The following is a 13,586-nucleotide window of genomic DNA, read 5'->3' as shown; positions in this document are numbered from 1 at the left end:
TTACTTGTCTGATGGGGTTTCTCATTACTTGTCTATACTCTAAGTAACTGGATAGTTTTTATACAGAGTTGTGGTATGGGGCCCCAAGCCTGCTTGGGATTCTCTCTCTCTCTCCCTTTGCCTCTCCCCTGCTCATGCTTGCTGTCTCAAGTAAGTAAGTCAGTAAGTAAGTAAATAAATAAATAAATAAAATCTTAAAAAGAGTATTGGTTTCCAGGTATTTTTCTAATACAGAGGAAAGATATCATTGACTTATATGTAATAACTCTACCCATTTACAAGGATGGCTGATGGCCTAGCTCTTATCTTTTGTATATCTAAGGTAATAGATACTGATTTCTCAGAATGGAAAGGGTAAGGCAAGTATAGTACCAATTATGTTGTGACCATTCCTCCTTTTGCTATGATTATTATGTCAACTCAGTTCAAATACCTTATAGGAAGAGTTAGTGACTTCAGAATCACTCCCCATGGGGGAAAAAAAACCCAATTCTAGCAAGTGAAGTGGACTCTGTATTTGCCAGCTAACATATAGAAATATAGATGGAAAAAAACACAATGTGTTACATATTCAAAGATTAATAGAAAGTTTGTGTCTGAAAAAAAAAAAAAAAGAAAGTTTGTTAGAAAAATGTTGTCTCCAAATACCTACTCTTTTAGTGTGGGTGAACATCCTTCAGGTTAATTACATGATCAAACAAGTGAGCTGAGGAAGGAGAACCAAAAGTTCAGGTGTGAGGAGACATTGCCAAAAGCACATTTATCAGGAGTAAATATAAAGCAACTCAAATGGCATCTTGGTTAGGGAGAAATTATTTAATTGTTGTATAAGTTCAGCTATAAGTTCAGCTTTACAAAAATGTCCAGGAAAGCATCTGTTGCATAAATGACCTAATACCTAGCATAATTTCTCCAGTCAAGGTAAACATTAGATTCCCCTCTCATATGTATGCCATGCAGTTTTTATCCCAGAAAAGTGCTAGTAATTTTGCTAACCAGTACTGTTCTTTAGATCTTCAAATTCTAATTTCCACTCCATAGGAAGGTAAAACTATGGAGAGAAACATTCTTAGCTACCCAAGTGTTTCTTCTTCTTTGGAGCTTGTTTGCTGCTCTAGAACCTATGGGTGGAAGGCTTTGCATGTGAATAACTCTGGGAAGGATAGTAGCCCTAGGAAGCAACTCTGAGAGACCCAGGTAAGAAATGAAGGTTGTGATTGTATATAAAGTAGATGTGTCTGTGGCAGCGTGGAGGTTTGGAGTGACCTGGACAGGGAAAAACAATAAGACAGTTCGGAGCACTGATTCCCCCATATTTATTCCATTCATTCTTAAGTCCATTTGCCAAGCATTATTTATCACCTGCTTTCTGTCTTCATTGCTGTCTACGGGGCACTAATTTTGAACACAGGGACACCAAATAATCAAGGCCCAGAGGACTTTAATCCAGGTCACATGCATGGCTAAAATATGTATAGATCCTTCCCAATCTGCAGGAGGGGGGTGCTTTCTAATCTAGATAATGGGTTGAATTTGTACAATAGCTAACTGGTCCTATTTTAAATAATTTTTTGAGACTAAAAAAATAAATATTTTCTTAAAGAAGAAATTCCCTCCCAGATTGTTCCTCCCTGTTCCTCTCAGAATCAAAGCAATTGGCTGTTAAGATAGAAGTAACTTATTTTAATTTTTTTTCTTTTTGACTCCATTTGACAAACATGTGTTTTGTTTGTTTGTTTGCTTGTTTTGTTTTTGTTTTTTTAATAACTGCCTGTTTGAGCTTTCCCTTATCTTTCCCTGGCCTTACTGATTGTTCCTGATAAAGCTAATATTCTCATTTGCTCTCATCCTACTAATGCAGGATGCAATTGATCCATATATACTACACATGCCATACTTTAAATTTGAAATGGTTATCTTAAAAGAATAGGTTTAACTCTTTAGGGTTGCTTATTATAGAGCTGTCTAGATATAGGGAAAAGACTTAAGGACTCTTTACGGCCCAATTCAGTTCTTGGGTTCTCTAATTTTAAGCAGGAACTTCTGTAACTTTCTTGACTGACTTAGGTGTGCTCATTTTAGCATAGTCAACAACTTTACACATGATCACATCTAGTATTAAGAGAAGATGATGCTGAAAATGATCACTTTTCATTCATGAGACATTTACTGAGGAAGTCCAAAGCCCAGACATGAAAAGATGAATAGGATACAGCCCCTGCCCTGGTAAGGAAGACGGAAATGTAAACTCACAGTTGCCATCAGTATGGGAATCTAATAATGGCATATACATCAGGCCCAGTGGAGTGCCCCAGGAGGGGGTTGATAAACTCAGTCTGCGAAGTCAAAAGAGACTTGACTGAGCCTTCGCAAGCAGAATTACTTCCTATCGTTTCCTGATTTTTATGGCACCCAAGTGATAAGTGTGCAATAGAGGAGAATCACTCTTCAAACTAATCTCTCCAGTACCAAAATACAACACGGAGTTCTGGAAAGTAGGACAGCTTGTAATCACTCCTCCGGTCATATTGCTAGCTGCAATGAAAGAAGAACTGTTTATTGCAAACGTGCATTTTTGTACCTTTGCTGAAGAATGGATGTGACCTGCTTGCAGAAATTCTCTCCATTTTGAGAAAACCCCTTTAGATTCTTGTACACTTTATTATACTGAAAAAGAAAAGCACAGAAGGGTTATGAGCACTTTCAAAGACAGAACGATAAATTCAGACTGCTCTGTAATGATGACTGTCATTGTAAATGATCGTGAAGCTAAGGGGATGTACACATTTTGGATGAGTTCCTAAAATAAAGATTAAGTGTCTTATGCCTGGATATGAAATACCCGGCAGAACTTTTCAAAAATACAGCTGGTTTGTTTGTCCCCAGGCAACAAGTCAGCAGTGGGGTGATTTTGAAGTCTGACTTCCTGTCACTTCTATTGTTTCCCAGGATGGTTAAAAGTACATTCTGAAATATGTACACTGAGTAATCATTTTGTGCCTCCACCCCAAGTTCCCAAATAATATTCCTGGGTGCCATACCATGAGCTCATGAAGTGAATGTGGTTTTTTTTTTTTTTGGATGAGATATGAATATGTAAGTGAAATAACTTGCTAATAAAATGTGTCCTGGTCCCTCTAAATCTGATTTAACTCTAGTAATAAAGAGGTACCTGGGTGGCTCAGTCAGTTAAGCGTCAGACTTGAGCTCAGGTCATGACCTCACGGCTCATGATTTTGAGCCCCGCACCCGGCTCTGTGCTGACGACAGCTCAGAGCCTGGAGCCTGCTTCGGATTCTGTGTCTCCCTCTCTCTCTGTCCCTCCCCAACTTGTGCTCTGTCTCTCTCTCCCTCTCAAAAATAGACATTAAAAATTTTTTTCTAACTCTAGTAATAAGAATGTTATAATAATGCGTTGAACATTTTTGTTGTACCAAACTTTTACAAATTTATGAATAAATCTTTATAAATTCATTTCTATATGAATTTAGCATACAGACACAAGAATTCAATGGGAAAGATTTTGTCATTTGATTTCGAACTCCACGAAGTCACCCTGAAAATTGTATTTGTAAAAGTAGACATTGATGATGGTAGATTTTAAGTGCCCAAATGAAGAGACTAAACGTGAATGAATTCTGCAGCTGTCCTGACACAGAGTGGATCAGTTAGGCGGTGGAACAGTCCCAAGCACATTCCCTCAGAGTTTCCATGTGGGAGGTGTGATACCTCACTGCATTTTTTAAAATGAGATTTTACAGAGGAGGATGCAAGTTCTGTATGAAATGAGGGCCATGCTGTGGCTCTTTGTTCCTCCGACGAACCAGCCTCGTCCAGCACTCCAGTGGCTTTGAGAGCTCACATTCAGGGAGCACCTACTATGCAGCTGGCAGATTCACGGACGTGAATCCTCAGGGCCAAGGCAACCCTTCAGTTGTCATGGGAACACCTGGTGTGTGTGCTAGCAGAGTAGCAAACAGAGGACACGGGGTCACAGAGGAGGAAAGGACCTAAAGGAAAGGACCTGATCCAGGTCCTTCACTTCAGAGCGGAATGAACCAAATCTAGGATATAGAAATACAATCCTATAGATACCAAATTCCTTTTTTTAACTATAATTAAAACAATTTTTTAATGTGTATTTACTTTTGAGAGAAAGAGAGAGACGGCACAAGCATGGGAGGGGCAGAGACAGAGATGGAGACACAGAATCCGAAGCAGGCTCCGATGGAGACAGCAGAATCCGGGCTGTCAGCACAGAGCCCAACGCAAGGCTTGAACTCACAAGCTCTGAGGTCACGACCTAAGCAGAAGTTGGATGCTTAACCGACTGAGCCACCCAGGTGTCCCTGTACCAAGTTCTTTTATCTTATGCAGTGGTTCTCCTTTCACCTGAACTTAGCACAGAGAGCCAGGGCAGGGTTTGGCAAACACACAGGAATAGCAAATGGCTCCAATGAAACTACCTCGGGCTCAAAGACAGCAGTCAGGGAGCAATGCTCTTTATAAAGACATTGTGAACTCCTAAAGCAAAGTTGACAAAATCACGCGTCTGCAGGCAGGGGCAGACCCCTGCGTGAATGAGGAGTAGGGTGGGGAGACCGAGCTGGAGAGACAGCTGTCCCCACTGCTCTGGACCAAGGGACTGCAGCCCAGGATGGCCAGATATTCTAGTCTGTCCCAAAAAGCTGACATAGGGATTGGCATCTGAAATACGGTTTTAAAAAAACAATGGTAGCAAGCAATTTACAAATTTTTAAGCTGTCTGCAGAGCAAGCAAAACATGCCTATAGTGAGGTTCAGATGTAGGATGTCTGAGGAAATGATTCTCCCCTGAGTCATGAGAGTAAAATTACTATTTGGCAACCAACCCACTTTTATTTCTATAAAAATAACTTGTCTGTGAACGATATGATCTTATAAGGCCTCCTTCCTTCCCTTACAGGTACAATGGGAAAGTTTTAGTGAGCATTTTAAGATTGTTTAGCTTTTTTGTTTGCTCCTCTGTTGCCTAAGCGTTTTCAATAAATCACCCCCAGCCTTTTTATTTTCTTACTACACTACCAAATAACATTCCACAAATCACACATAGGTATCATGAGAAGAAAATAAATAAATGTGAAGCAGGGCACATATCCCCAGCATAAAGTTTTTTCTCGTGTCTCTCCCTTAGATGTAGCCATGTGACTAAACGTTTCCCAAGGAAGCATGGGTAAAAGTGTTGTGTGAGGTTTCAGTGACGTTTCCTTCCTTCTCTTCCCCGATACCTATACTTAGAAACGATGGCTGAGGCCACGAGGTGGCCTTGAGGATAGATGCCATGTACTAAGATGGTAGAGTAGAAAAAGAAAAAGAGCCTGGGTCCTTGATGGCCCTGGGGGCCACCATATAAGCCCTCAACTCTCTACTTTTGGACTTACTTTATGTGTGAGAGGAATGTAATAATAGGGGTTTTGAAAAGCCACTCTTATTTTTGACTTTTAAAATGTGCAGCTGAACATAGTTCAAACTCAGACACAGTCTTTAAACTTTTTGTTTTAAATTATGAGACATTTTTATGTTTCATAAAATAATAATGATACAGATAATAATAATGGTACACATAGGAACTCGTTACCTAAGTTATAGAGATATTTAACACTTTGCTTCTGCTTTCTGTAAACAACTGGTTTTTTTTTCATTCCTTTTCATAATTTCTTTGGCTATACTTGGGCATTTATTCTTGCATATGAGGATTTATCTAATTACATTTTTTTTAAAAAAGTCCCTGTTGGAATCCTAATTGGAATGTCATTACATAAATATATCAATTTGGGGAAATTGACTTTTTTATGGTATTTAGACCTCCCATCCAAGGACATAGTAAGTCTTTTCGTGTGTTCAAATCTTATTTTATGTTCAATAAAATTTTATGATTTTCTTTCTAAGTCCTGTAGCTTTCTTATTTGATTTACTTAGAAATATCTCACCATATTAAATTGTAAGTTTTTAATGTAATGTCCTATCTGCTTCTCTCTCCACCCCACAGCAAAGCAGAAACAAAGACCCAGCAAAAACGCCAGGGGGCCATGTGCAAGAGAGAAAGATTTGAATGGGTGCTTGCAGAGTGAGTTTTCTTGCTCTGAAACATTAGGAGGCTGGGGCTGGGAAAAGACAGAGCAGAGATGTAGACTGGAGGAATTTGGAGGTTTCAGAGCAACATGAGAAGAACCTCCCATCAGGAGAGCCAGGAGTGCAAGGAAGGGACTCTGAGATGAGGTGTCCCAGGGGATGGGCCCACACCAGCCCCATCACCTGAGGAGTCTGCATCTAGCAGACCTGGGGAGAGAATAGGATACCTTGGACCCCATGTATGAGGATGGGAGCATGGAGGGGAAATCTTGCCCCTAACCAAAGTGGAAATGAGCAGAACCAGTTGAGAATTTTTATGTGCTGGGCTTCAGGGGCTGCTGAATTTCCCAAATTTATCAAGCCATCAAAACTCTCCATGACATGTTTTTAAAATACTACCTCCAGAGGACCAGTTCTAGGAGGCCAGACAGCCTTAAATGTTTCTAAACCATTGATTCAAAGCTCAATTGTTTTTGGAGGGAGTCAGGGAGACTGTGAGAAAGTGGGGAGTTTCTGTCTTTTCCAAAGGCGTTCAAACTCAACTTGTTAAAGCAAGAGGCTGCTCAAACGAAGCACATCTTATGCTTCAATCGATGCTGCAGCTGCCAGGATTTTGGAAGATGATTTCCTGTTATTTAATAGACTGGTACTTCCTAACTGTTTTCACATTATGACACATCTAGAAAATGCTATTTGTACTAGGACAGTGTGGTAAATGAGCGAAGTTGTTCCAGGCAGAGGAAATTGGCCCATGAGCTCTGTCCCCCAACCACATCCTGCCAGTTTTAGGGTTGCCGAGATTCATGTCTCAGGTACACTTATAACCCATTCCCTAAACTCCAGGATGCCCAGGCACACACTAGTTCAAAAGATCCTGAATACATTGTGTTGTTAACTTAGTGCTCAGGTGACAACAGGATGTTCTTCTTATTACAGCAATGGAGAGATTTTTTATCTCTAACCCTACATGCAATGTACCAGACACTGCCTGACAAACCCTGATCTACATGAGATAAAGGTGATATCAGTAAATAAAAGAATAGCTAAGAATACTTCCAGTATTTCAGCACAACCCCTTCTTTGGAAACAGTGATTCTGTACCTTTCATCATGTCCCATCCACTGAAACTTAAAGACAAAAATCTGTGAAAAGCAGACTTGCATAAATGTCAAAGTGGAATCCAGGACCATCTTGCCGTGCGTGTGTGTGTGTGTGAGATCAGAAAACCTTGGAACATATCTGCTTTGAGCGTATGAAATCTCTTGACCTTGGCTTTGGCTCTCCCTTTCCTATCCCATCTCTCTCCTTCCCACTCCACTCTAATGCACCAGAGAGACCACTGAAGGGATTCCATGGAGCATAGCTTGAAAATCACTAACATCTAATCCTTTTATTTTATAGTGAAATGCCAAAGAGCTGAAAATAACTTCATTAGTTAGGGGCAGAACTGTGATTAGAAATATTAGGTGAGCCAATCAATTAGAGAAACCTTCAGAAATAAATATATTTATAAATAGCTTATCAGTATAATTACACTAAGTTTACTCGGAGTAATAGTTACCTTTAAGTGCTATGATCAGCACAAATGGCTTCATAATGTCATCAACCAGTACAAGAAGGGTTTTCTCTACTCAAAGTCGTACAGGAGGTGAAGTTTTGGTGTTCTTTTCCCACCCAGTTGAGCTTTCAAATACTCCAACCCTACCAAATATTCATTCCAGGAAAAGACCTGCTATCGATCTTACATCTCCATATGAATTTTTATTAACATGTTGTCTCTCCTAGGGCTCATGAATCCCTAGAAAAGTTATGTGTTTTTTTCCTGATAAAGGGAGTCCAGGCTAGTGGTAGAATATTTGGGACATTTCTAAGCCCCTAAAAAAATCCCTTCACAACACAACTAGTACACACAGGCATTTCCCATTCAGTCTTTTTTTTTTTTTCTTCATTTATTTATTTATTTTGAGAGAGAGAGAGCCTGTCAGCTCAGAGTCCATCACAGGACTCAATCCCACGACCGACTGAGACACCATGACCTGAGCAGAAATCAAGAGTCTGATGCTTAACCTGCTGAGCTACCCAGATGCCCCTCCTATTCAGTCTTTACAAAAATATTTTTGCCCAGCATTTGTAAGCAAATTCTGTTGTATAAATGCTGTCATTACAAAAAAATGCAGTAATCAAAGCAATTGGCACATGACATAATTAGATAACTTCTAAATGCACTGTATCAACCCTGGACTAGCAGCTCTTTTTGACTTTCTACAATTTGAATGATTAAGGTTAAATTCAGTTATTCGAGAATAGTCCATTTGTATTGTAGATGGCAGTATGGAAACTTTTTGGACAGTGGCATCCTCATAGGTCAAATAAACTATGATATTCCACTTATATTTAATCAGATAAGTTTTGTTGGATGTCTTTCATATGACAGGCACCGTGCTACTGATTTCATGTGAATCTTGATTCATGGGGGATCATATTTCAAACCACTGTCCCTCTAAGGGATTACCTGGGTAACATTTGGAATCCCCATGGCACACCATCATAAATTATGAGATATAGAACATTAAAGAACATAGTCTACTCCATCCTTTCTTCCTCTTACTCCAGATGAGGAAACAGCAGTCTATGAAACGTGGATGGCATATCACATATCTCGATGTGTACACCAGGGATGCTGTGGGCCATAGGATGTCTATGCCAGACCCAACCTGCTTCCTTATATCTGTGAAGAACCAGAATCCCACAGAAGCCATGGGCCATTGTGCCAGTGTCTTCTGTCTTAGGGCCAGTTAATATCCCATGACCCAGGCAGAGCCACTGAGGTAGAAAGCTCAGATTGGCATCTAAACCAGATTAAAGGAGCAGTCCCACAGCCTGGTACTGTTTCAATAGCTGATGATGTTAAGGGAAGGGATAGACTAGGTGAAGCCCAGAATGCCTGATTTGACAGGTCCCAACCTGGATACCACAGGAGTGGATAAAAATATAAACTTGGTTATAGCTTGTTATTTGCCCATGATCTATCTCTATGGTATTATTTCATAAGAAGGTGCTGCTTTTTAAAAATAATTGGATTATTTCATTTGGAGACAAGTTGATCCTATCCACTTCCTTGTACATAGATTTGAAAATGACTTCACTTGGCATTTTTTTTTTTTTTTTTTTTTGTAGGTGTAGAAGCTAAACTTGTAAACTTCAAGACCTTAAGGCCCAGAGCCAATTCTGTTCCTTTTCAAAACCGGAACTTAAAAAAAAAAACAAACCTTCTTCAAATAAATTTTGCCACTCTTAAGATTGGTTAAGAGCCTACACAATTTTTAGCCCATTTTTGAGCATGGACACTGACTAAGCTGTCTGATGTTGAATAGCCCAGTTATTAGCCTATCTTGCCCATTGGAGCATGAACTTAACAGAAGAGATTTTTTTTTTTTAATTTTTAAAAATTTTTATTTATTTTTGAGAGACAGGGAGACACAGAATCTGAAGCAGGCTCCAGGCTCCAGGCTCCAAGCTGTCAGCACAGAGCCCAATGCGGGGTTCAAAGTCACGAGCCGTGAGATCATGACCTGAGCCGAAGTCAGACGCTTAACCGATTAGGCCACCCAGGTGCTCCAACAAAAGAGATTTTAAAATATTTTTTGTATTATGGGTCCCTTTGGCAGTCTTGTGAAATCTATATTTTACTCAGAATATTTTTAAATGCATTAGATAAAGTAACATAGGATTGCAAAGGAAACATTATATTGATATACCTTTATTAAAACATATTTTAAATTATATGCATGCTTATTAAAGGGGGGAATTTTCAGTCTTAAAATCTATATACAACCATACTGTTGGAATTTTTGTTTTTACATTAGACACATATTTACTTTTGCATTTAAAAGAGTAAAAGTAGGTAGAATCTGCTATTACATCATCACTAATAATATTACTAGCTATTATGACTTTGTGTCATTTAGCTCATCTGATTCATGAACTCATTTTGTGGCGGAGCACTTACGGCTCCATCTGCTCTAAGCCTGTGCTCTGTCCATTGAATAAACAACAATGAAACCGTTAATTCTGTTGCTTTTTTCTTTTTTATTTATTTTAAAAATTTTTCTTATGTTTATTCATTTCAAGAGAGACAGAGAGAGCAAGCAGGGGAGGGGCAGAGAGAGAAGGAGAGAGAGAGAATCCCAAGCAGGCTCTGCACTGTCAGCACAGAGTCTGACGTGGGGGTCGAACTCAAGAAACTATGCAAGACTATGACTTGAGATGAGACTCAGGTGAGATGAGACTGTGACCTGAGCCAAAACCAAGTCAGACGCTTAACCGACTGAGCCACCCAGGCGCCCCTATTGCTTTTTTTTTTATTTATGGCTTTATTACAGCCCTCATTTATCTGTTTATCCAGTTTGTTATTGTTGGTGGTTTTTGTTTTGTTTTATTTTTTGATAAAATACTTGCGGGATGAATGAACGTAACCCCTTGCTTCCGATGTCACCAATTTCAGTTTTTTGGCATCATTTATTGGGCTAACACGCTGATGATTCTTGATTATTTTCTGTTCAGAGCATATATACCCCCTTCCCCCCACCCTCCCCCCACCCACACACCTTATTTTAATTGCTCCTTATTTCCTAAATTGCTGCTAATGACCTCACACTGTCCTCGGACTTTTGGCCAATCTTCTGTTTGGTAATGCTCCCCAGGACTAAACAAACATGTTGGGAAGCCTGTCTGAGGACCACCGTAGGGCAGGCAGCGTGGGGAGCCCGTCCTTCCTCTTGCACGTATTACAGTTATTGACTCTAAATGTTACGGGAAAATATGCCAAAGCCCTCCACCCTACTGCATTCTCAGAACCCCAAATCAGCTGCAGATTCTGAGTGTTTGGGTAGCCACTCTACACACGATGTTGGCACCGTCGGTGTATATCTTACGAATGCTTTCCAAACAGCCACCATCTGCAAGCAAATATGATGCTATACCCACTCCAAGTCTTTCCAACAATATGAGAATAAAAGATGACTATTACCTTGACCCGTCACTTGCTAGAAAGCACTGTCTTTTAAATCGAACCAAAGAAAAGCCACAAGACTTTTGTATCACAGCCAGTATCTAACATGTTTGTCTTCCAAACGTCTCAGATTTCTTAAGTTAAAACCCATTAATATATAAACATATCCCTCTAAGGCCACCCTCTCACACACAGGCGCAAAACCACACTGAGCTACTCACCGAACAATCTGTCAGTGGGTCCCTCATATTGAAATGTTTTTGCTTCTGTCCTTCTACCTAAGTTCCAGCATTCAGCATTCAAGAAACTACAGTCAAGGTTGGGTGTGTCTGGAACTTCTCGTATTCAAAGGGCCTAGAGTACGTCAGTCCTTGTCAAACACCCTGAGGAGGAAGTCCCGGCCCTGGACTTTCATCCCGTTGGTTTCCTGGAAAAGCAAAGAACTGCTCTGGGACAAGAGAGCTGGACTGAGGTGCTACGAATGACTTCTGTAAATACTTAGAGGGCAGAATGCCGAGTCCTAAGCTGTGTGGCCTTGAGGGAAGGCCCAGAAGCTGTCAAGTGTCTTGACAATTTGGGTGTTCAGGGCAGATATGGAGGATGCATATTCTCCCAGCCTGCTGTGTTTATCATATATATTTTTTTTTAAGTTTCTGTATTTTACGATGCTTTGGCATGTAGGGGCCTTTCAGACTTGAGGAGGGACTGGCCCTCTTAGGGTGAGCTAATTCCTAGAGATAGCAAACGACTTGCTTGTGACTTTGATATGCAAACTGACCACTCCTGAGCCCAGACGCTTAACCACTCCCTTTATCTAAGTCACACACCAAGTCAATATTCCCCTGCCCCAAATCACCCCAAGGCCAGGTACCAAACAATTAGGACCACACCCACATAAGTATGACTGTAGTGGGAAAATGTCTAGAAAAGGTCATCAGGGAGCAGGACCCATGTGAACTACCTCACAGGGCCTTACCCTGTTTCGTACATTCACCCTCACTTTTTTTTTGTTTTTTATTACTCAAAGGGTAAACAGAACTAGAAATCAATCAACAACTTATCGTTTATCGCTTTCTCCGCACCCAGCTGTCAATCCGTAGATTTCCAGCTACTGGCCTGTTGCCTTGCGGTAGCTGTTTGCTGGGCTGTGGTCAGCTTTGGTGTGGCTGGCAGGCCCCCAGTCAGAAAGGAACTCCATCAGGAGAGCCCAGGGGAACCTTTCAGAGCCGCCTGGGTGGGCAAGCTCTATTCATCTGCCCCAGGTGTGCAGGCTCCGTTCAAAGTCCCTAGAAATCACAAATGATGAGGAAGGGGACCCTAAGGGAAGAGAAGCTGCCTTGCAATCAGTCAGATGGAGAAGAGCAGTCTGTGGTCAGGGATCACCCTTCACATACCTGACAAAGCTCTCCCCTTATCTTGTCCCAAAGAACTTTACCCCTGGAGGTTACAACATGGAGCAGTGGCAACCTAGGGGTTAGAATTAGAGGAGGCCACTTGGCATCCTGGAAGAAGTGTAGAGACAGGTTATAAACAAGTTAATATTGTTAGGATGTCCTTGGAACCACAGTAGAGGGGACCGTCATCTTGCCAGCGCAACCCAACGAAAAGCCCCTAGTAGCTGCCAGAACGAATTGGAGGTCAACCAATCACCAAGCGACAGCACGACCTGACGCGAAAAAGGCCCACCCGGACCTAAACCCGGAAGCTGCAGCTTAAAAACCCCACCCCACCACACCTGGGGGCGACTTCCCTGACTCCTCTCTCTCTCTCTCCCTGAGTCACGGAACCTCGCCTGAGACCTTAGTTCCCAAATAAAGCCTTTGACTGCTAAAATTTTTTAGCCTCTGACTCCTATCTTTACCCTGCCTTACGCCTGACCCTAACAAATATATCATTCGGATTCCCATTGCAGGGCTTCCCTGCCATCAGAGATCGTAGGTAAACTTAGCTGGAGCCTGGGTTCCAAGGCCTGGGGCAGCGCGGCATCTCCTTTCTGGTTCTGGCGGCTCTTGGTCTCATTTCAGCTCCAACTCAGTTCAAAATGAGGAGATTGGCCTCCCTCACTGGTTTCACAAGAAATGCCATCCCACCACACTTACTGGAATCTTTGTGGCCTTATTGAAGATTTGTAGGGCGTTACTGCACTTACTCCTCGTGTATGTCTCTCCCAGTAGGCCGACTAGCTTTCCTTTAGGATTTCTGGACATCTGCTAAATTAAAATATCTTCTTCTGGCTATAGTGTCTTTCCCACAGACTGTTGTATGGGCAGTAGAGTGTCTGGGCTGAATCTAGACTGAGAACTAGAGTTTGGCTATTTGTTGAGCTTCTCAGAGAGATATTTGACCCCCCCCCCCCAAAAAAAAGAAAAGAAAAGAAAAGAAAAATGATATTGATTTTGGAGGTCAGAAAGAGGGTTATACCTGTTATCCATTGTCACAATGATGCTGTGTCACCAAGAGAAAA

At 41.2% G+C, this 13,586-nt stretch overlaps 1 protein-coding gene across 6 annotated transcripts in view; it reads right to left on the bottom strand.

The window, feature by feature from the left end:
• Positions 1-11,498, bottom strand: part of NOSTRIN (nitric oxide synthase trafficking) — a 58,011-nt gene extending 46,513 nt beyond the window's left edge. For 3 of the 6 annotated variants that reach the window (XM_015066925.3, XM_027055553.2, XM_015066926.3), the window contains exons 1-2: positions 11,344-11,498; positions 2,582-2,667 (exon numbers count right to left, since the gene is read on the bottom strand). In XM_015066925.3, coding sequence (XP_014922411.1) covers positions 2,582-2,667; positions 11,344-11,370 — 113 coding nt within the window. In that variant the 5' untranslated portion in view covers positions 11,371-11,498. The remainder of the gene's footprint in view (positions 1-2,581; positions 2,668-11,343) is intronic. The other 3 variants (XM_015066927.3, XM_015066928.3, XM_027055555.2) reach the window with 3 other exon arrangements.
• Positions 11,499-13,586: the final 2,088 nt, after the last annotated feature.

The sequence above is a fragment of the Acinonyx jubatus genome, chromosome C1 (genome assembly GCF_027475565.1).
Source record: "Acinonyx jubatus isolate Ajub_Pintada_27869175 chromosome C1, VMU_Ajub_asm_v1.0, whole genome shotgun sequence".
NCBI lineage: Eukaryota > Metazoa > Chordata > Mammalia > Carnivora > Felidae > Acinonyx > Acinonyx jubatus.
This window is presented reverse-complemented; position numbering and strand designations above follow the sequence as displayed.